Genomic DNA, 21,112 nt, shown 5'->3' on the forward strand with positions numbered 1-21,112 from the left:
AGTAAGAGTAGTGATACTTCATAATAAAAATACTGAAGTAAAAGTAAATGTAAAGCATAGTAAAAAAAAATACTCCTGACAATATATATATTTTTCAAAACTATACTAAAGTAAAAGTAGCTTTATTCTGTTTAGAAGTGATACTAAATTTTTTTTTAAATTAGTCTGTGAAACATAATTAGTTGCCTAGTGGGCTCATTATACATATAATGTCAATAAGAGTTATTCTTTTTGCATTGTTTGCTGAATAAATAGTCACATGGATAAAGAGTGACGGTTGTAAATTTAGAGAGAGAGGGGCTAATACTCTGACAAGGTCTATTCGTCTGCAGCTAAAATCTGCAGTTAGGAAGGAGTGGACATATTTAATTTCTTTAGCTTTCAAGCGATTAAAAAAAGTCAAATTTTGCCTAGATTTTTTTTTTTTTTTTTTTTTTTTGAAAACAGTAACTTGCATGAAATACAAGCAGCAGAAATTGTTCAGCGTCAAAAGTGGTGTCGAATTATGACTTAGGATTTCCCTCTCTACACCTTTTAGAAATTGTTTCTAATTTTTTGTTAATTGAAATGTAAATCACCTTAATTTTACTACCCAGAAAGAAATAGCAAATTTAAATGTGAGTTTATTATTCAAGTGTCTTGGGCGCCCCCTGCTGGCTCGAGATCCCATAGCATCACCTATTTTGTTGCACCTTAACTGGAAAGTAATGACTTTTATCATTTTAAAAAATGTCAAATTTATTTTATCATGTAGTATATTAGTCCACACTAATCAGTTTTTCTCAAAATACTTTAATATTGATAATATATTAAAGTATTTAATATAAGATCAATATTAAAATTGATAATAATTTTTGAACATTTGAAACAATAAACCATTTAGAAAAGCTTTATTGACAAAAACATGGATTGTTTTCTCAGTATTAGGCTAGAAAAAAATGTTTTTTTGATTTTAATTATGCTTTGTAAATGTAAACAAACCTTCCTTTGAGATGAACCAACTTTTTACACTTTCACTAGTTTGTTCATGATTCTTTCAACAAAGTGCTTCAAACGTTAGTTTTAATATTCAAATGTAGACAGTGAAGACCTTAGTGGGTAACAAACTAACAAATAAATAATAAAACTTTAAGAAGAGGCACAAGCAGCATGTCAGTGAAAAAAAATGCAGATGTTTTAAACTTTACTGATGCACAGAGTAGTTGCAATTTTAGGTTCTTGCCAGAAGATGGTACTGTAGCACACAAAACAAAGCGCTGAATCGCGTTAGTTTACGTCTGCACGTCTCGCAGTCGGTTAAAAATGAAAAACTAAAATCATTTTTGGCAAAAAGAAAAAGTAAATAGCTAAAATCAATCATATTATTTGTAGAGGACAGTTAATAACGGCCAATGCTGGATAAAATGAGATGTTTAACAGATTAAGAGCAAATAAAGGACAATAATCCAAACAATAATCATACCACCAAATGTTAAACTAAGTAAATAAACAATCACAGATTAAAAAGCGAGTGAAAAACTAAAATTTCTTTCTATTTGTAGAGTATTTTGCAATCATTTTAAAATGGAAAATTTTTAAACAACTTTCAATCATAAAACAAAAAAAACAAACTTGAATTTACATTTCAGTTATGATGAAAACACAAACAATAGTAAAAGCATAACCAAAATGATGAAAAGATTTAATTATGAGAAATCTAACAAAGCATATAATAATACAAGTATGTAAAATTCATTAAACCGAGAAGCACATTGTCACTGAGGGCAGCGGTAACCTAAGAATATAATAAAATGAAATAATAAAACATTATAGTACAACATGAGTGGGCGGAGCTTCCATTCCAAGTGGGCGTGGTCTGTCCGACCTGTGGGCGTGGTCAATGCGAGCCTCTCGGGCAGCAGCAGGATGAGTGACTGTTGAGCCGCTTTAAGCCTCATAAATGACTCAGAGCCCAGAAACAGCCGAACCTCCGAGCTTCAAACCCAACAAACCTCTGGATTTATAAACGTTTCTGGATTTTAAACGGTCTGTGGGAACTTTTTTAGTACTTTTAGCAACTTGGGGCAACAGACAGCCGACCGCAGAGGTAAGAAACATCTAGCAGCTGTTACCAAATCACTACGACAGACACCTTTAAAGGTAAAGACTGAATTACTGATGTACAAAAATGACGGGCAATTAAACCTACACGGCAATAAACACGCTTTACGCCATTTAAATAAGCCTACAAAAAGTTAAAGAAGATTAAAACATCAAAATAAAGCAATATTCTATAGATGGATCAAGAAGGGTCACATCTCTTCAGTTTGAGGTGTTTAATATAATAACATCCAGGTTTCTTTTGTTCTGAGTAATGCTGATCCACCTGTTTCTGTACCTGTGTGATGTTCATTGACCAGAACAAACACTAAACAAATAAGTTCTGCTCTGAATGCTGCTGCCCAAAACTCAACCAGAAATCAGGAAATGAAGATGTTTCGGAAGAGATTATTATCTTTTTGACATCAGAATTTCAAATTACAGAATCAGCACACTTTGATGTTGTTCCATCCTTAAGCTCAGTAGTTTTCTGTCAATTTCAGCAGCTTCACATGCTGGTTTGACTTTTTTCTCATGTGCCCATGTAAACACAAACTACCTGATCTGCTGGATCTATAAATAAATATTTAATTTCTAATAAAAAATGACAGAAATACCTTATTGTCATCTTCTTAGTTCTGATTGTGGGGTGATTTGGAGATTTATATTAGGTGAGTGTAGCTAAGTATGACTGCAAATATGTGTTTAAAAAGTTTCTCAACACTTTTAATCACAAATAACCCTACAAATATGTTTATTTTTATTTTATAGGAATTGTTAAGGATGCCAATAAGTTTTATAAACAACTGATTAATATTTTCTAACATGGAGTTTCTTTCTTCTGCAAACAAATGTTCTCATATTATAAGTTGTAACAATTTACATTTAACAGAGTGAGGCTGCTGTAAGAAAAGGAGAAACATTTAAAGGCTTTTTAAACATTTTACAAGGGCTGCAATTAATTTTGGAGACCATTTATTAAGTACTATTAATAATGTTTGATACTCCAAATACTGGCTTAATGCATGAAGGGTGTAATTCATACATTTAAATGGAGTTCAGTCAAAACAGAGTGCAGTTTAATTAAGTTAAAATGCTATTTTAATTTATCTGATTCGGGCCTGTTGTTAAAAAGCTGCTGTCATTGATCACTTCCATTCTGAGCAAGAGCAGGGGGATAGTGGAGAGAAAAACTCTGATTTAACATGAAGAATCCTCTAAAAGAAACCAGTGATTGTCACTTTAAATTCAAAATATGAATCCAAAACAAATGAACAATGTAAACAAATTTGAGTTACAAATAGGAAATACCGTAAAAGAAATATCAAAAATAAGTAACATTAAAAACTTGCTAGAAAATGACCGTTGAACTTTAAGGGAAAGTTGCAGTAAAGATTCACATTTCTAGTTCTGATTTAATGGATCAAATAGTTTCTGCACATCTCAGGAGTTTGTTTCGAGCTGAAGATCATAGAAACTAAATACTTCCTGCCGTTGATTATTCCTCCTGGGAACACAGTGAGCTGGACTTTGACTCCAGCAGCATTTTGGACGAGCTGCAGTGTCCTGGTGGATTTATAAATACCATTTCAATATTTTTATCTTCTTCCTCAGCAGTTTTTCTGTCTGCTTTAATTAGAAACACTTTATTCTAGCAGTATTTTCTATGGTTTTTAAGCTGTGTTGCATTAATGCCTGTATAATTTGAGGTAAGGATTCATAATGACAAATATGAATCCTTCTTTGGATTCTGTGCAGTTTTTTCTCTCGGAGGGATTTCTGACCCGTTCAGTCACTGATATTTGGACACATTTAGTGTCTGTGATGCATTTTGGTGACAGAATATTAAGTTTTATATCATCAGCATATATAGTAAGACTTCTTATCTCTATAATCTGAGCTGGTGGGATCATATGGAAAGTCTGTCACAATAAGCAATAAATCAATTAGTAGCTTTAATTAATTTAATGCTATTAAATCAATGAATTTAACTAACCCCTTTTAGAAGAACAGTTTTGTTTCCCATGACTTCAGTATTCATTTTATTTGTTGTTTTATTTATTTTGGATATTTAAAATGTATTCTAGTTACAGCGCTAAACACTCATTAGAAATTAAAATGTATTGATCTTTGAGAGGGTGAAAATAGGTTTAAAATTATTATTATCATTTATTGCAATGCCTTTTTTTGACAATTTATCACCCAGCAAAATGTGCTATCATGAGAGGCCTAAACATGGATATTAATTAAAAGCAGTCTGAGGTCAGAGCCTGGAGGAACCCCAGCTGTGATCTTTGTTAGCTCAGATTCATAATGTAACTAAATGACATGTTTTCACACTGGTGACGGTAAAAACCTTAAATTCAGACGGTCAGGGTCCATAATATTGCTAGATCTCTTCAGGTAGTCAAACAAAGCTCCACTTTTTAATTACTGCAGTTTAATTAAATTATTATTAGCTTAAAACCTAAAACATTGAATTAAAGCAGGTCAGACGAGAGTCCAGGTAACTGTGTTTGGCCGTTTGTTTAATCTCTGTCGGCATGTGACCGTCTGACTGACTCGGACTCTCCAACAGAGCGGGTTTGGGATTAAACATCATCGTCTCTTCTCAGATTACGCCCCACCTCTGTCTGCAACAGAAACACACACACTGGTTCTTCTGTCTTTGTGAGGACGGCCGCTGACCTGATGCATTCCTCAGCTCTTATCCCGAATCAGATTCAAACCTTAAAAGGATGATCAAGTTTCAGTTTGGTTCTGACCTCCAAAAACTCACCAGATATTTTATTACCGGTTTGCTGGTTTGCAGAGGGAAACAAAGTATGAATCCTTTTGTAATTGAATGAATAACAGATGATCATTTCATTTGATTTTGTCATGATGTTTTCTGGATTATTTGCATGTTGCGTGTGCAACTAGGATTTCAATCAGAGGGTTTTTGTCTGCAGAGAAACCGCCATTATATTAGTGGTAATGTGAGCTGCATGCTTGACTTGAACGTCTGCAGCCATGTTGGCTCGCAGGAATGCAGTCGAGTCGGTTTGTGAGGTTTCTGAATGCGACCAAACAATTTGCTGCATATTTTCTAAAATCCATTTTTTTATGTGATCCAGTAAAAAGAGAAGCTGATAAGATGCTCATTGGCTCATTTTAACACCAGACTTTACACAAAACATGCTAATAAAAACAATGAAAGCTGCACAGTTAATTATCTCATCTCAATTAGCTGAGCTAAGAGAAAATGCTCAGACAGAAACACACACACAGACACACACACACACACACACACACACACACACACACACACACACACACACACACACACACACACAACCTTGGATGACCAAACAGGAAATAGGAACAAAATCCAACAGTTTATCCCATCCAAACCCACACAGATTAGAGCCAGATGGTTCAGGATGAATTAGTTTGACTCTTCTTATGGGACAGTTACAATGTGTAGACAAATTTATTTTAAGTTTCAGTGCTATTTCCTTAAAGCTTTCTTGGATGTCATTCCTTTTCTGCAGGATAGAAGGTGTCATGTCGGCTCTCCAGTGTCTTCCCGGCAGCTGAACAGAGGTAGGATCTCTGATATCTTCGAATCCTCTCTGGGTATTCCTGGAATTTCCCGGAACGCCCAGGGTGGGACGCAGGCATGCTGTCACTTTTTCCTGTTTGTATGTTGCCACTGCCTGCACTTCCTGTTTCAAACGTGAAGAAAGTCACATTAAAAGATACTAAGTTGAGTAAAATAGGAGGTATTGTTCTGACATTTTTAAGCTGCTTATCATGAGATCATAAATCGTTGTGATTCTTGAGTCGTTGTCTCAGCAGAGCTAAAAATATGTTTCATTGTGATGGATTTTGAAAGTAGATTTTGAAAACATGGACTGAATTAAAGCTGCCTGATGGGAAGGAAATCTATATAAACAAACCGCGACATGTGGACAATACGTGGACGCTCTTTGTTTGTTCGCCCTGACGCCACAGTGAGTCGAGTTCATGCAAACAGGAGATAAAACTAACTTTTAGTGTCTTAGTTGCTGCTAAACATGGCCACTAATTTTGGAGGACTTTATTTAAAAAGGGACAGTGTACGACTCAAACATAAATGTCACCATTTGACGCGCTGTAACTAATTCACATTGTATCTTTGTGTGAGTCTGTTTGACGTTATTACACAGAAATGTCCAGATTGTTGGACATTTTGTGATCTATTCTTAGACTTATTTTCAGATTTCACCATGTGGAGATAATAGAAACGTCTTCAAAGTAAAACTACATGCAGGGATGGTAGAGAAAGAGAAAAACGATTTGTTTTTCCGATGGAGAAGAATTACTCTGGTTCAGCCATTCACAGTTTGTCTTCCACACAGTCGTCATAGTAAAATGTGTTTATTTTTCGCGTTGTTGGTGACCCAGCGGGTTGTGTGTGTTTTCCCAGGAGTTTCCTCTGCAGCTCGTTGAACACAGAGGCCGACTGGCCCGGCGATGCCTCCAGGTTCTCCCATCAGAACCAAACATGCTCCTCACTTTCAGCTGGAAGATGGAGTAGCCGCCTGACAGCCCGTCAGAATGATGGCCTCGGTGGTTGCCGGGGGCAACCGGAAGAAGTCCCTCACGTTGAGAGGGGTGGACCCGGAGACCTGCATGATTGTGTTCAAGAACCACTGGATGCAGGTAACAAACTGATGGGTTTTTAGTTTTTAGCACCAGTTTGTGAATCAGTGTGTCTGTGTTGGTTTGTTACCGAGTCGTTCTGACCCATTTACAGCACATCTCTGTCTGCTGGTGCCAAGAGAACCCAAATGCTCTCAGTATCTGTGTGTGCAAGTGTGTGTGTGAGAAAGATTTCAGTCAAAGGTCAACAGACAGTTCAGACAAAATGCTAAATGCTTGTTTATTTGCTCTATTTCTCGCTAATTTATTATATTCTATTTTAATTAGATCATAAATATGAAATGACACATGTACACTCCAAAGTCTAGCCAAGGATTTTTGGTCTAGTTTCTAGTTTCTAATGCAACTATCATAGTACACTTTAAATAACAGAAAATTAACTTACAAGTTTCTTTTCAACAAGATATATTAACCTGTTTTAAGTCAATATCACCTTATCATTGATGAAAAAGTATTATTTATAAATTAAATCTGCTGGTGGAACTTATACTTTTTCATCAATATTAACAAATTATTTACTTAAAACTGAAAAATTACTTAAGGTGGTTTTGTCTTTTTTCAAGTGTGCTAAGATATTTGCACTAGAAACTAGACAAAAATACTAAAATAATTTAGAGTTTTGCAGTGTAGAACAGATGTAAACGTGAAACTGCTTGAATCAGACTTTGCAGATTTGAATTAGACTCCAGTCAACTGAACTAAATAAGAACTAAATAAGATTTTATTGTATAATGAAATGCAATGACATCAATTTTTACCCGTTAAACAAATAAAGTTCGATAAACATTTATTTTTCTCTGGAAAAAAAATATTTGTTTAAATTATTCTCCATGTTCCTGCAAAAACACAAAATCTTACCAAGTATTTTTGGTCTAGTTTCTACTGCAAACATCTCAGTAAACCTTAAATGAACAAAACTAACATATATGTAACTTTTGAACTTGAAATAATAGCTGGTTAAGTAAGTAATTCCTTAATATTGATGAAAAACTATAAATACAGGAAGTGTTAAATTCTGGGAAAATAAACAAAATAGTCTGAGAGTGAAACTAATGTCAATATTAAGGAATAATTTACTTAAAACAAACTCATACTTCTTGCTGAAAAGTTAGTTTCATTTTATTTTAACTAACTTAAAATAAACTAAGGTATTTGTGCTGAAAACTCGACCAAACATACTTGGTGAGATTTTGTGTTTTTTCCTATTTATTTTGTATCAGATTTTACATCAGTAGCTAAATAAAAAAGTTTAGTCTGATGTCCTGCTGCTCTCTGTGAAGGTGGTGAAGATTCTGGAGAAACACGAGCCGAGTCGCAGCTCCTCCAGAGCGCTTAGCTTTCTCTCCGGTCACCATGGCAACAGCAGCAGCGGCTCCAGAACCTTCCACCTGGGTCCGATCCCTGCCGACGAGGCCAGCGCCGTGCAGAACTACGTGGAGCACATGCTGTTTCTGCTGATGGAGGAAGAGGCGGGGCAAGGTGAGGAGGAAGAAACAGTAAGAAAGTAAACGTACAGCGTTACTGTACACAAGTAAAGTTTTATCAACTTTCTACTTTTACTTCCTACATTTTAAGAGAAAATATCTGTACTTTCTTCTCCTTACATTGTCACATATTGCTCAAACCTTCCATGATGAAAAAAATAATAATATGAAGTGACATCAAATTGGAAAAAATCCACTTCTTGCACAAAAGGTGTGTTAAAGTGGCAGTAACTGTCCAAAGCAAAGCAGAAAAACTGGACCATTAAAAGATAACTTTTTACTTTTTGTACATTTCAAAACTTGTGCTTTTTTTTACTTGAGTAAAACAGTCCAACCTGTACTTTTACTACAGTATATTTTCTCCAAGAATCTGTACTTCTGTTGAAGTGTTGGAAGTGAGTACTTTTGACCCCTGTGGTGCCAGGAGGAGCCATGGGCCCCATCCTGGAGTTCGTGGTCCTGGAGGGCGTGATGGAGAGGCTGTTCCTGTGGAGCCTGAGGAGGCAGTTCACTGAGGACATGAAGCTGGAGCAGCTCAGGATGTACCAGATGCTGCTGTCTCAGGCCAAGCAGCCGCTGCTGCACCACAAACCGGTTCTACGGCCGCTCATGATGCTGCTCACCTCCTGCGCTGGAGCCGCAACCGGTCAGTTTATAGTCAGAGTATTAATCTAACGGGAAAAGAACATTAAATCCTACTTTACTTCACTTGGATCTCCAGCTGATAAACTATCCTTTTAGATCAGTGTTTCTCAAACTATGTCAGGCTGAGAGCCACTCAACCAATTTTAACAATCACGGATCACCTAGCTTGAATTTACCTTGCAGTACCTTGCGGACCACTAGGGGCGCTGACGTCACTGAAAGACGGCTTTAGATGAAGAATAAAATCCACCTTCAGAGATGGTTCAGCAGTTTAACAGTTGATCTCACCAGCTGGTGTGTTGCTACATCTTATCTCTGCTCCCTGCAGACGCCGGCGGGTTGGTGGAGGCCGAGCTGGTCCAGCTGCTCAACCAGCTCTGTGTGGCTCTGGTCAAAGACCCGTCGGTGCTGGAACTGTTTTTCCACACCAGTCAGGACCAGGGAGCGGCCAACTTCCTGCTCTTCTCCCTGCTCATACCTTACACACACAGGTAGGAGCTAACGACGTCCCAGTCAGGATTTTGTTTGTCATCAAAACGATCCGAGTCATTTTGGATGATTCATTTACTGATTCTATGCTGAAATCTGACATGGATGGATGGACTGATGTCAGTGTTTTGTCTCTAAACAAAGTTTTGAATAAACGCATTACTCCTTCAGGCATTTTTTTCCTGCATAGCAGTTAGCTGAAGAGCTAACCTAATATTAGCATATTAACTTGGTTTTTATATGACTTGTTGATGATTTGGCTCAAAGCGCATTTTGATGCAAAACAAAACATTATAAAGTTGTTCTACTTAGTGGAGATGGATGGATGGATGGATGGATGGATGGATGGATGGATGGATGGATGGATGGATGCGTCATCTCTTTTGCTCTAAATAAATACATACAGTTTTCAGTAAACATGAAAAACTTGAATAGGTTTGTTCATGTGATTAATAATTGAAAAAATGTCGTCTTCTTTGTCTTTTCCGTAACAAGCCAGATGATGATAGATGTTTAAGAAACTAATTTTACTGTAAGTGAAATTACTTAGGTATTGGACAGAAATTAAGCAAAAGCTCAGCGAGAGTCCAAAAGAAACCATTGAAAATTGTAAAAAATCTAAGAACTATTTACAAGAAATGGTAACAGAAAAGTGTGGCATATTGTTGGTGGAAATGGTTCAGACTGTTTTTGTCTTTCAGGCAGGGTCTGGTCGGCCAGCAGGCCCGAGACGCTCTGCTGCTCATCATGTCTCTGTCGGCCTCGGAGCCTCGAGTCGCTCAGCACATCGCAGAAAACACATACTTCTGTCCTGTAAGGGTTCACACAGACAAGAACATTATTACATAAAAATCCTTCAGCACTGATGCTGGAAGTCCTTGATGGTTCATGTCAAGGCAACTGCAAAATAATCTCAGGCATTCAGTTCAAATTAGATCAGCCAAATGTTTCAGACTGGAGACACTAATTTATCCTTCACACACCTGTTAGAAAAGAAAAATAAAAGAGAACTGAATGCTTAAGATTAGTGTAAAGCAGTCCCTTTTTTCACTGACAGAAGGTAATCACCAATCGGTTCAACAGATTTCCATGAATCAAACGGCTGTTCAAATGAATGGAGGGTGTTGTATGAGCTTTTCCCACATTCATCTCCCCTCTGCATTGTAATCTCATTATCACCACTTATGTAATAAACTAATGAGCTCGTAATGCCTCCTCAGAGACTGAATGTGTACAGAGAGAGAGAAGAAAACCCTGAGGCGACTAATGAGGGAAATCCAAGAAGACAACAAAATGAGGGAAAAATAGGCCGAGACATGTTAAAAGTTATGGTCTATACCAGGGGTGCCCAAAGTCGGTCCTGGAGATCTGGCATCCTGCATGTTTTAGTTCTCTCCCTGGTGGTAGAAACAACCTTTTCAGGAAGTCGGTGTTCTTCTTAGACCTTCTAATGACCCATTATTTGATCCAGATGAGAACTAAAACATGCAGGATGCCGGCCCTCCAGGACCCACTGTGGGTTCTATACAAAATATGTTCAATCATTTATTTTGCACAAAGTCATTCTTAGGTAATGAGATTTCATTTCAGAATTAGCTGTTTCCAGCTTCTTGTCACTTTAAACCAAACGTTTACAGTCGCACATGAAAATGGCTGCAAACAGACGGGCAATTATACAACCATAAAGCTTGGAAAGGCAGAAGTAGAGCCTCCTGCACAACCAACAAGAATATAGCATGTGGTTTCTGGATGGTAAGTCTGCAACAAAGTTCTTGTCTTTTCCAGCAGCCATTGTACAGCACATCTAGCAGTAAAACCAAATGTGTTGGAGTTCCGCTTGGGTTGAACACTGCAGTGCTGAAAGGCTTAATAAGAATATGAACATTTAGGATGAATTCATTTAACTTTGTGACCATAAGTCAATAAGAGAAGTTTAATAAAACTAAAATAAGTGAACCATGAGTTAACTGTGTCAGCCATGTTGGCTCCTTGGTCACCAGTTTGTGCTTTGGCCTTTTGTTTGAGGAGAAAACAGAGACGTTGAGGGTTGAAACCCAGAGGCGGCTCAAGCTGCTCTGCACGTGCCACCTGTGAGCGTGTCGGTGTCGGAGTTTTCCAGCTTTAAGCCCATGCGACCACACTCTGACCTCAATCTGTCTGAAGGGAGCAGATTAGTAAATCAGCCAGGGATTGGGCTGGCAGGGATTAACAAGGCTGCACATGATTGGACGGCTGCCTGATTTTTAACAAGACTCCAGATTGCAGCTGTTTTCCACCGAGGATGATGATGATGATGATGTTTAGACTCATGTGGTTGATGAATCTCTCTTTTCTGTCTCTCTTTCTTTAGATATTCTTGATTTGTGTTAGTAAAACATAAAATCTTTGAAAAATGTTTTGGCTTGTATATAAAATATATAGAAATAGAAGTCTAGATGTTATTTTGACATTAAAAAGTTAATGAAGAATCAAAATTAGCCAGAAAATCGTTGGTTCTCTTTAGAGGAAGGATGTCCAAAGTGTGGCCCGGGGGCCATTGGTGGCCCTCTGAATGTTTTCATGTGGTCCAAAACCTTTTAAAAATAACTTTTAAGCAGGAAAACATACTTTTATAAAGGCCACAGTTTGTTTATTGGTTAATTTTTATAAACTGTTAACAGAAAATTATCATGATTAAGAAAAATAAAAGTGTTAAAACATCCATCTTTGAGTTTTAGTTGCTTATCGAGTTAATCAAAAACTATTTAATAATATTTTAATTTAATGAATGAGTTTATTTTAAATAGTTCACACTAAGTGAATCTATTTCAAGCCTTTATTTGTTGTAAATTTGATGATCATGATTTGCAGATAATAAAAACCTCATATTCAGGATTTCACAAACTTTAAATATTGTGATTTTCTACAGGTGAAGCTGCTTTGGAGAGCTAAGAGAGCTTTTTCCTGCTTTTCAGGGTAATTTATATCGAACGTTGAAGGATAATTTGAGTGTTTATTCATAATTTTCCCTAAAAAGTCGAATGTTTTCCCTTAAGTATCTTTTCCGGCCATCAGTTTTTTCCTTCAATCTGCCCTAAATCTCTCCTAATCTGCTCAGGAATTTAATCTGCATGAAAGCCTCTGTGTGTGTTTTTCTGATTCTGTGGGTTTTACTTGAAAATACTGACAGGTCACCAATAAACAGAAACACCAGCACACAGTAAAGTGTCTACAAGAAGTTATTTAACTGCATCCCGCTGGTTGATGTTTCTGAAGCTAAATGAGGGTCTGGAGGAGAAGAAACTTAGTTTTATTTAAGCTTCAGACCTTACAGTAGAGGTTTGATGTTTAGATGCTGGAGGTTTCAGGCTCTTCATTCAGTTTGGAATGTTTCTGCATGTCTGAATGTTTCTGCGTGTCTGAATGTTTCTGCATGTCTGAATGTTTCTGCATGTCTGAATGTTTCTGCATGTCTGAATGTTTCTGCATGTCTGAATGTTTCTGCATGTCTGAATGTTTCTGCAGGTTCTGGCCACCGGTCTGTCTGGTCTGTACTCGTCTCTTCCAGCCAGGCTGCAGGTTTACAGTGAAGACTGGCACTGCCTGGAGTCTGCAGACTGGCAGCAGGTGAGAATCTGAAGAGGTTCAGCTGTTCACACCGACCTCTGTGTTATAAGGAATAAACTAATACAGAAGTACAACTGCAACCAACCACTAATCGGTAATTGATGATGTGGTCAGAATAATTACATTTTTAGTAATGGAGTAAGTTCAGTGACTGTAAAGACGATCTGTTCAAAAGTTTGGAAGTTTCTTCAATAATAGAGCAAAATAGTTGGATTAATAGACAGAAAGTCTCAAAAATATCTTATGATGTATAATATATTGACTTTATTTAGCTGTAAGAAAATGTGTGTGAATAATTGAATCTTATTTTGTGAGCAGGTTCCAGCTCTTGTTCATTTCCTGCACTCACTGGACTTCTGCAGTGCTGTCACCAAGGTGAAAACCAGAACTAAAACACCCAAATGTTCAGATATACACAACACATTTAGTTTATGATGAGGCTCATCATAAACCTAAATCACTTCACATCCCAGAAGGTCACAGTTTGAGCTCATATTTTCTGTATGTCCCCAGATATTTGGGTTTTATGAGCCGTGTTATGATATAAAACCAAGTCACACTTCGTCTGCCCCTCTTCCTCAGGTGGCCCATCCCTCCATCCGCTCCCAGTTGCTGAGTTACATTTACAACGGATTCCTTGTTCCTGTTCTCGCTCCTGCTCTGCACAAGGTAACAACATGTAGACAAGGAAATTACAGCATAAAAGTACTAATTCATCTCACAACCGAAGGGCTGATTACTACGGAAGAGGATTAGGGCCACTTAAAAATATATATGTTGACTTTAAGCTCAGAATTTGGGCAGAAGTGGAATTCTGAGATTAAAATCAGAAATCTGAAAAGAATAAAAAATACTGAGATAAAAGAAATACATTTCTGAGAAAACGGTTAGCATTCTGAGGTTAAGTACAGAACTGTGTGAAAAAAGTAAAAATACTGAGAAAAAGAATTCTAAAGAAAAAAAAGTCAGCATTTTATAAAAATTTTTTGGTGGCCCTAATGTTCTTCCATAGATTATTGTTTCTGCATATTTACTGTGTAAATGCTGGGGAGGTCTTTGTTTGGCCCAAAAGACAAGAGCAGAAATAGTGTTTAGAAAATACAAGTATGGATATTTCATTCTTTATTTCATTTCCATTTTGGCAGAAATAAATGTCTTCTTTTTTGATAGCTGACATTTGTTTTTATTGCACTTGGATTCAAACTTTTAGGGTTTAGAAAAGTGGCAGCTAAGGTTTATGACTAACATGTTTTCACCACTAGAGGGCGCACAGCAGAAGGCGGGAGTAATAGAACAGCATCTTATATGTTTAAAACAGTTTTTTAAAGTTTTTGTTTGACTTGTGTCATTAACATTGTTCCCTTTGCTAATTCAGAGAAATGGAAAGTCTCTCTAACGTGTTTCCAGCAGATTAAATTTAGATCAGACAGCTTTGTTTGTCCCTGAGGGTCAGTTTGATGATGGACATGGTATTTGTCCGTCTCCTCTCGCCTGGTTGTTGTGTCTTTAGCTGACCGTGGAGGAAGTGATGACCACCACTGCGTACCTGGATCTGTTCCTGCGCTCCATCTCTGAACCCGCCCTCCTGCAGAACTTCCTGTCCTTCATCCTGCTGCATCGTCATGACAACGTCCACATCCTGGACACGCTGGTCAGCAGGGTCAACACGCCGTTCCAGGTAACACACTCACAGTTACCGCTTCACATCACCCGTTTCTCATGCTCCGTTTCTGACTAGAGCTGCAGCTAATGGTTAGTTTCTTTCCTCTAAAATGTAAAACATGTTGTTTTTTTTCTGGTGTAGTTTTTCATTTACTGCTCTGATTGTGTTATTATTTAGCCTTTTTTGAGTTTGTGTAGTCCAGTTAATGATGAATCATTTACTAAATTGGTTGAGGATTATTTTTAATTAATCAGATGAATCGTTTCAGACCCGTTTCTGTTTGCTTTCAGTTAGGAACTGTGTCTCTGGCTCTGTTCAGGACTCTGATTGGTCTCTTCTGCGAAGACGTTATGCTGCAGCTGGTGTTCAGGTCAGTCTGAAAGGCCCACACAGGCGGCCAGTACTATCTTTGTTCATTTAAACATGTTAAAAATAGAGATTTCATCTACTTGTAGAGCAGATGTTCTCCTAAATGGCCACAGGGGGCAGTAATGAGCAGACTGGGTGGCTGAAACCAGTTTTCTCCTCAGGTATCTGATCCCCTGCAGCCACCTGAGCAGGAAGCAGCGCTGCTCCCTGAAGCAGAGAGACTGCTACTCCTCCAGCGCCGCCTCCTTCCTGCTCCTCATGCCCTCCTGGTGCCCCATGTACATCAACAACAGACACTCAGAGCACATCCACTGGCCTAAAGCAGCAGGTTGGTGTGGGTTTAAAAAACGAAGAAAAACCTTCTAGGAGACAGATATACTTACTGTGACTCTGTGTTTGTGTCAGACCTGTCGGTTTCAGACAGCGTTGGCTACAGCAGAGGGTCAGACTTCCTGATGGATGTTAACTACGTCCATTACCTCTGGGACGCCCGCCAGGCGATCTCCATCTCCTGCAGGTTAGTTGGTCTGACCTGCTTCTGAATGCGGCTGAAAATAGAAAACTGAAGTGCACTGGTTTGGATTTTTTAAAATAGAAATACAACAAAAATTACATAAAATTACAATTTACTTTGTTGGCTCCTCAATCTGCACTTCATCAGGACAAACAAGCAGTAAAATAATGTTTAAAGAGATTTTTAAAGCTGAAAAATAGATTTCCTTTTATCTTTAACAGAAGGAAAACACAGATTATTTATAAAAATGTGACAAAAAAGTATATTAGCTTCACTTTGCATCAATTTAGTCGACCAGTTATGACCAAGCAGAGTCTTGTGCAAAAACTGAAAAATATAGTTTTTAAGTGCCATCTGTTGGTCAAATGTTGCCATTACTTTTATTACAACGTAAAGATGAAACTGTAAGGAGTGTTGTCATAAATAACATATATATATAAAAAAAAAAAAAAAAAAATTCCCCTCTCACCCTCTGTGGGAGGTCTCTTTCATCCTCTGAGCTCGGGTCCTCTACCAGAGGCCTGGGAGCTTGAGGGTTCTCCTCCAGTATCTTGGCTGTGCCTAGAACTGCACATTTCTGGACTGAGATGTGTGATGTTGTTCCTGGGATCTGTTTGAGCCACTGCTCCAGTTTGGGGGTGACTGCCCCGAGGGCCCCGATGACCACAGGCACCACTGTGGTCTTCACCTTCCAGGCCTTCTCCAGTTCCTCTCTGAGGCCCTGGTATTTCTCCAGTTTCTCCTTTTTCCTGATGTTGTGGTCACTTGGTATTGCTACATCCACCACAACGGCTTTACATTATATATATATATATATATATATATATATATATATATATATAAACAAATTTACTGCTGTGTTAGCTCAGCTAATAGCAGCTGTAGCTAATCTACCACAACAATAAAACTGTAACAGACTGTTCAGTTTGTTTTTGTGGGAAATGTTTGAGTGTTTCTTTGTGTTGAATCCTGATAGATATGGTGGTGTTTGTCAGTTGCTACGGCAACGAGTCAGTGTGTAGCGTAGCCGACAGAGCGATAAAAAGGTGATTTTGAGTTGTTTAACGGTTTTTCTGTGTTATTTTTCTCTTTGCTGTGTCGAGTTGCACTAAATTAATAATACTTGCATCTCCAGGTTTCATTTTGTTGATGGAGTTGTTTTACCACGGCAACTCGGCGATGTATGGCATGTAGAAGAATCGCCCTTTTGCCGTCCAGCTTTGTGTAAACAATAACATGCAACATGTTTTTATTATCAATATTTTTAAAACCATTGAATGCAGACTCAAAATGATTTTTCCAGAACTGACTAAGGGAAAGTCTTTGAATGTTGATGCATCCAGAGTGTGCTTTGTCTCCAGCGCCTGCAGGTTTTGGTCGGCGGCGTACGACGGCTTCGACCCGCCGCCTCAGGATTACCGCTCTGACACGCCAGGAGACGATCTGGAGGACGAGGACGAATTTATTCAGCGGATAAAGAGCGACTCCATCTGCTCTCTGGTCGTCCTCCGCCCTCCGTCTGCCCTCTCCCCTACGCCGTCGTCCTCGGATACCGTCTCCACTAGCAACCAGGCGGGCAGGGCCAGCTCTGCCATGGAGTTGGAGTGGGACGACATCTTCGCAGAGGAGGATCTCTCCTCCTCGTCAGCCATCTTTAATGTATCGAATGGCTTTGTGGAGCCAGACGGATGCAGTTTTTCACCCGTCCCTCCGCCGCCGCTTCCCCCTCGCCACATCCAGGAAATGAGGCTCACTGCCACCAAGCTGGTGCGCGGCGCTTACGTAGAGGAGTCCGAGTTTCAGGACGACGTCATTGTCTACGATCTGGTCGCTCAGAAGGACACAAAGACGGCTCTGTTTGAGCGGATCAAGGCGGCGAACCGACGACAGTCGCGTGAAAGCCTCTCGAAATCAGGCAGAACGGTGATGGAGACGGTCAGCAGCATCATGTCGACACGGAGGAGGAGCGAGGATGGAGGGAAAGAGGAAAGGAGGAAAAGTGAAGATTGTGACAGATCAGCGAGGAGGAAAAGTGAGGGATTTGGAACGAAGGAGAAGGAAGATGGAGAGCCGCATGTTGTACTGAATGGTTTTGATGTAAAGAATCACATCATCAGCGAATCTGATGACTCTGATGAAGAAACTGAGTCTTTTGAACAAAACTGCATCCAGAATGACATCCCAGCGTTTAACGGTCACAGCCAGTCAACGCATGAAACCGGCGTCACTCCGTCTCCAGAGACAATCAATCTCACAAACGGACATTTAGAACCAGAGCCGCTTCGAGTTTCAGCAACAAACACCCAAAACTCAACCGCTCCCGCCAACCGGAACTCCAAGAACGACTTCCTGTCCCAGTACCACGAGCTCATGCGCTCCTTAGGGGTGGAGCCTGATGGTGATGACATCACAGATGACGTCGGTTCCTTCAGGAGGCGTGTCCGAGCGCTGAGGCAAAAACTGGCAGAGGAGGAGGAGCAGCTCGTCTCTGGGTTCAGCTCCTCATGGGATGAAGCAGAGCAGGAAGGAGAGGTGGAAGCCATGGAGGAGGAAGAGGAGGAAGAGAAGAGCAGCAACAGACAAGGAGGTCCATTTACAGGTTTGTGTGTGTTTTTGCAGTGCAGAACCAGACGTGGTGAGATTGTGATGCAATGTGGAACAAAGATCATTTATTATTTCATAACTATGTTTTTTTTTAGCCATTCTCTCCGTCCAGATTTACCAGATTTCCTGTTTTCTCTTTGCCTGTAATCTCCAACCACACCAGGTCCGTTCATCAGCGTCTTGTTGTCCCGACTGGAGAACCTTCTGGAAAACTCCATCGCCGTCAACCTGCTGGTGACGGGGATCCTGGCCCAGCTGGCGTCGTACCCGCAACCTCTGCTGAGGTCCTTCCTGCTCAGCACGGAAACACACGACCAGCACAGCGTACGGACGTTATACCAGGTAGCACCAGCGCACCGGGTTCAAGTTCCTGAAACGGTTCCAGACGTGAACAGCGCTGTACGAACCGTGTCTGCAGGTGTTGGTGTCGGTGCACGCTCAGATCGAGCGCTACGTGGAGAACAGACCTGAGTATCCCGCTCTGGTCACCCAGGCCTGGAGGTTCCTGTTGGCTAAAGACCAGGATGGAAAATTTAGAGGTTAATAAACACAAGCAAACATCAAGGCATGCATGAACAGGTTGAAAAACACCAACAAGTGTTGGTCCATTTGCCTCTAAACACAGATAAATTTTAAATTTATCCCATTTGGATACAAAGTCTTCATAGCATTAACCCAACCTTGCAGCTTGAATAACTAGAAGTTTTATTTACAGGATTATTTGATCATTCAAGAAAACTTTTGATGGTTCCTAAAACACAGGAATGTATTTCTTTGAAATATTTAACCAAATACATTTTGAACCAGCCCCCGTTTCTTTATCATTTTCCTTTCAAGCACCCATGTTGCCTTTCATTGTCGTCTTAACCTGCCCGGCTTTCAGAGGGATGTTTGGGTTAGTTTAATTATTTTAATTCTGACCTATAAGTCATTGAATCATGAAACAAATGCTAAGCTAATTAGTTTTTATTGAAGATATTTTTAAAGTACAAATAGTTAAATCTGAAAAAAAACTGATAAATTTGAGTGACAGAGGAACTTAAGCAGCGACGATGTAAAATTCTGATAAAAACTTTAATTCTTGTGAAGTTAATAATTCTTGAATATTGATGAAAAAATACTAGCTTCACTTTAAACATGGGGAAAATGTATTATTAGTGAAATAATCTTCCAGTGGTCTTATATTCTGTCGAACCTTTTCTCTCAGAGGCGCTCCAGTCTCAGGGCGGAGACATCATCCTGGATCCGTCTCGACCCAACGGCTCGGTGAGGAACGCCCTGCCGTTGCCCCCCCTCAGCGTCTTACCTCCCTGCCCCGCCATCCCCCCTCACGCCAAGAGCCGAGTGTTCGCCATCGTCATGTTCGCCGAGTTCCTGAAGGAGCTGGCGGCCATCGCTCAGGAGCACAGCGTGGCGCTGGACTGCTGTTCAGAGGAGTGATGCAGGAGGATCAGAAGACTTCATCACAAATCAACCTGATGGTTTATGCAACTTATCTGGACAATTTCAAAAGATTTTACTGTAAATCTACATGTAAATTGTGTTTTTTTTCTGCCTGACAGCACTTGAAAATGTTTCCCCATGTGAAGATAGATTATATTTATAAAATGATTGGATGGAGATTATTTTGAAGATGATTGACATTAAATTTTGTATCAATTTGTGGAATATTTGAAAACCAGTTTCTGTGCTTTCTTGAATCTTTGCATGAAATTATTTACAACAAATTTCTTTACAACCTAAAGCCAGTTTAAAGATACATCAATCAAACATTATTTAGAGAGAGATATGGTAAACAAAAACAGAACAAAAAAAAGTTTCAGTAAATAAAAAATAAGTCTATCGTTACAATTAGTTGTAACGATAGACTTTATTTGCTAAATATTTATTTTAGATATAAAAACATTGCAGTAGTAGCTCTGTAGGCTGTTAATACGTTTTAATAAAATCTGCAATGCATTCTGGGTAAATGGCGTATGCTAGGTGGGATTGAGCTCGCTAGCTCCCAACAACTCAGGTAAAGTTAGCCTTCCTGTGTTTACTCTGCAGATCCCAGCACAGAACGCGTCACCAACCCAGAATGCATTGCGCAGGTGAAAAATAAAACAAAATATATAAATTTTTTAAAAGTAGTTATAAGTTTTGATGTATCACAAACCTAAATTTTTTAATTAATAGGAAAATGACAACATATTTAGGTCAGGAAAACATGATATTTGTTCATTGATAAGCTTATCATTAATGCTGCACGTTGTAATGATGCGGCAGAAAGCATGCATGGTTTCCTGAAAGCCCCCGCCCTTAGAAACATGCTGATATTGCTTAAGATAAAAAGTTGATCGAATATCTGATGTTGTCATAAATGAGTTTCAAATTTCTTCCAGTTCTTGCAAAAGTTTAACTGAGGGAATCAATTATGAAAAGGCTGCTTGGCACAAAGCAAATAAGCAAAACCGCTTCTGCCTCGCTGAGTTGCAACGTGTGAAAAACAATGTCTGGAGAAAAGTCTCATAAAAAAAATCACCTAAACTAGTGTTTCGCCCCCCCTGCTCTGCATGTTTTAGATGTGTCTCTATTCCAGAACAGCTGGTTCAAATGATTGCATGACCATCAAGTGCTGCAGAAGCCTGTTAATCACCCAGAGATACAATTCAGGTGTGTAGCAGAAGGGGAATACCTAAAACATGCAGGACAGGGGGGCGGTGAGGACCAGGGTTGAGAAACACTGAGCTAAAAAAAAGATAACAGTAAAACAAGCAGCAGCCCTGCTCTTTTGATTTTGTGAAACTATAAATTGATAGTGTAAATGTGTCGGTTGCACAGCGCCTCACTAGTCACACCTACTGAACTTTTTCACACTTCGTGACAGAAAAAAACCACAAGGCCTCAAATTATATTAAACTGTGACTTTGAAATGCAGGGGAAACGTGACATTTTACTTTTGTTTGTTCAGAAGCCTCCTCACAAACAAAT

The 21,112-nt window shown here is 39.1% G+C and overlaps 1 protein-coding gene across 3 annotated transcripts; it reads left to right on the top strand.

The window, feature by feature from the left end:
* Window positions 1-1,862: 1,862 nt before the first annotated feature.
* On the top strand, window positions 1,863-19,817 carry LOC106963283 (protein FAM160A1-like). Of its 3 annotated transcripts, XM_015058116.1 has the most exons (18): window positions 1,863-2,086; window positions 5,613-5,664; window positions 6,530-6,765; window positions 8,046-8,244; window positions 8,674-8,895; window positions 9,223-9,385; window positions 10,085-10,196; window positions 12,888-12,989; window positions 13,308-13,364; window positions 13,572-13,658; window positions 14,500-14,667; window positions 14,943-15,022; window positions 15,183-15,349; window positions 15,427-15,538; window positions 16,897-18,134; window positions 18,303-18,481; window positions 18,558-18,678; window positions 19,347-19,817. In XM_015058116.1, the coding sequence occupies exons 3-18, from the start codon at window positions 6,661-6,663 to the stop codon at window positions 19,577-19,579; spliced, it is 3,345 nt and encodes a 1,114-aa protein (XP_014913602.1). In that variant the 5' UTR covers window positions 1,863-2,086; window positions 5,613-5,664; window positions 6,530-6,660; the 3' UTR covers window positions 19,580-19,817. The 3 variants fall into 3 exon arrangements, with proteins under 3 accessions (XP_014913602.1, XP_014913603.1, XP_014913601.1); XM_015058117.1 differs by lacking the exon at window positions 5,613-5,664; XM_015058115.1 differs by lacking the exon at window positions 1,863-2,086 and having other exon boundaries at window positions 5,419-5,664.
* The last annotated feature ends 1,295 nt before the right edge of the window (window positions 19,818-21,112 follow it).

Source organism: Poecilia latipinna, unplaced genomic scaffold (assembly GCF_001443285.1).
Source record: "Poecilia latipinna isolate Pla-1442-1.1 unplaced genomic scaffold, P_latipinna-1.0 Scaffold1516, whole genome shotgun sequence".
NCBI classification, from domain to species: Eukaryota; Metazoa; Chordata; class Actinopteri; order Cyprinodontiformes; family Poeciliidae; genus Poecilia; species Poecilia latipinna.

Coding starts and splice junctions, on each gene's coding strand:
- LOC106963283 (XM_015058116.1), top strand. CDS start 6,661: ATGATGGCCTCGGTGGTTGCCGGGGGCAACCGGAAGAAGTCCCTCACG. Junction 10,197..12,887: donor AAAACACATACTTCTGTCCT/GTAAGGGTTCAC, acceptor ATGTTTCTGCAG/GTTCTGGCCACCGGTCTGTC. Junction 14,668..14,942: donor GGGTCAACACGCCGTTCCAG/GTAACACACTCA, acceptor GTTTGCTTTCAG/TTAGGAACTGTGTCTCTGGC.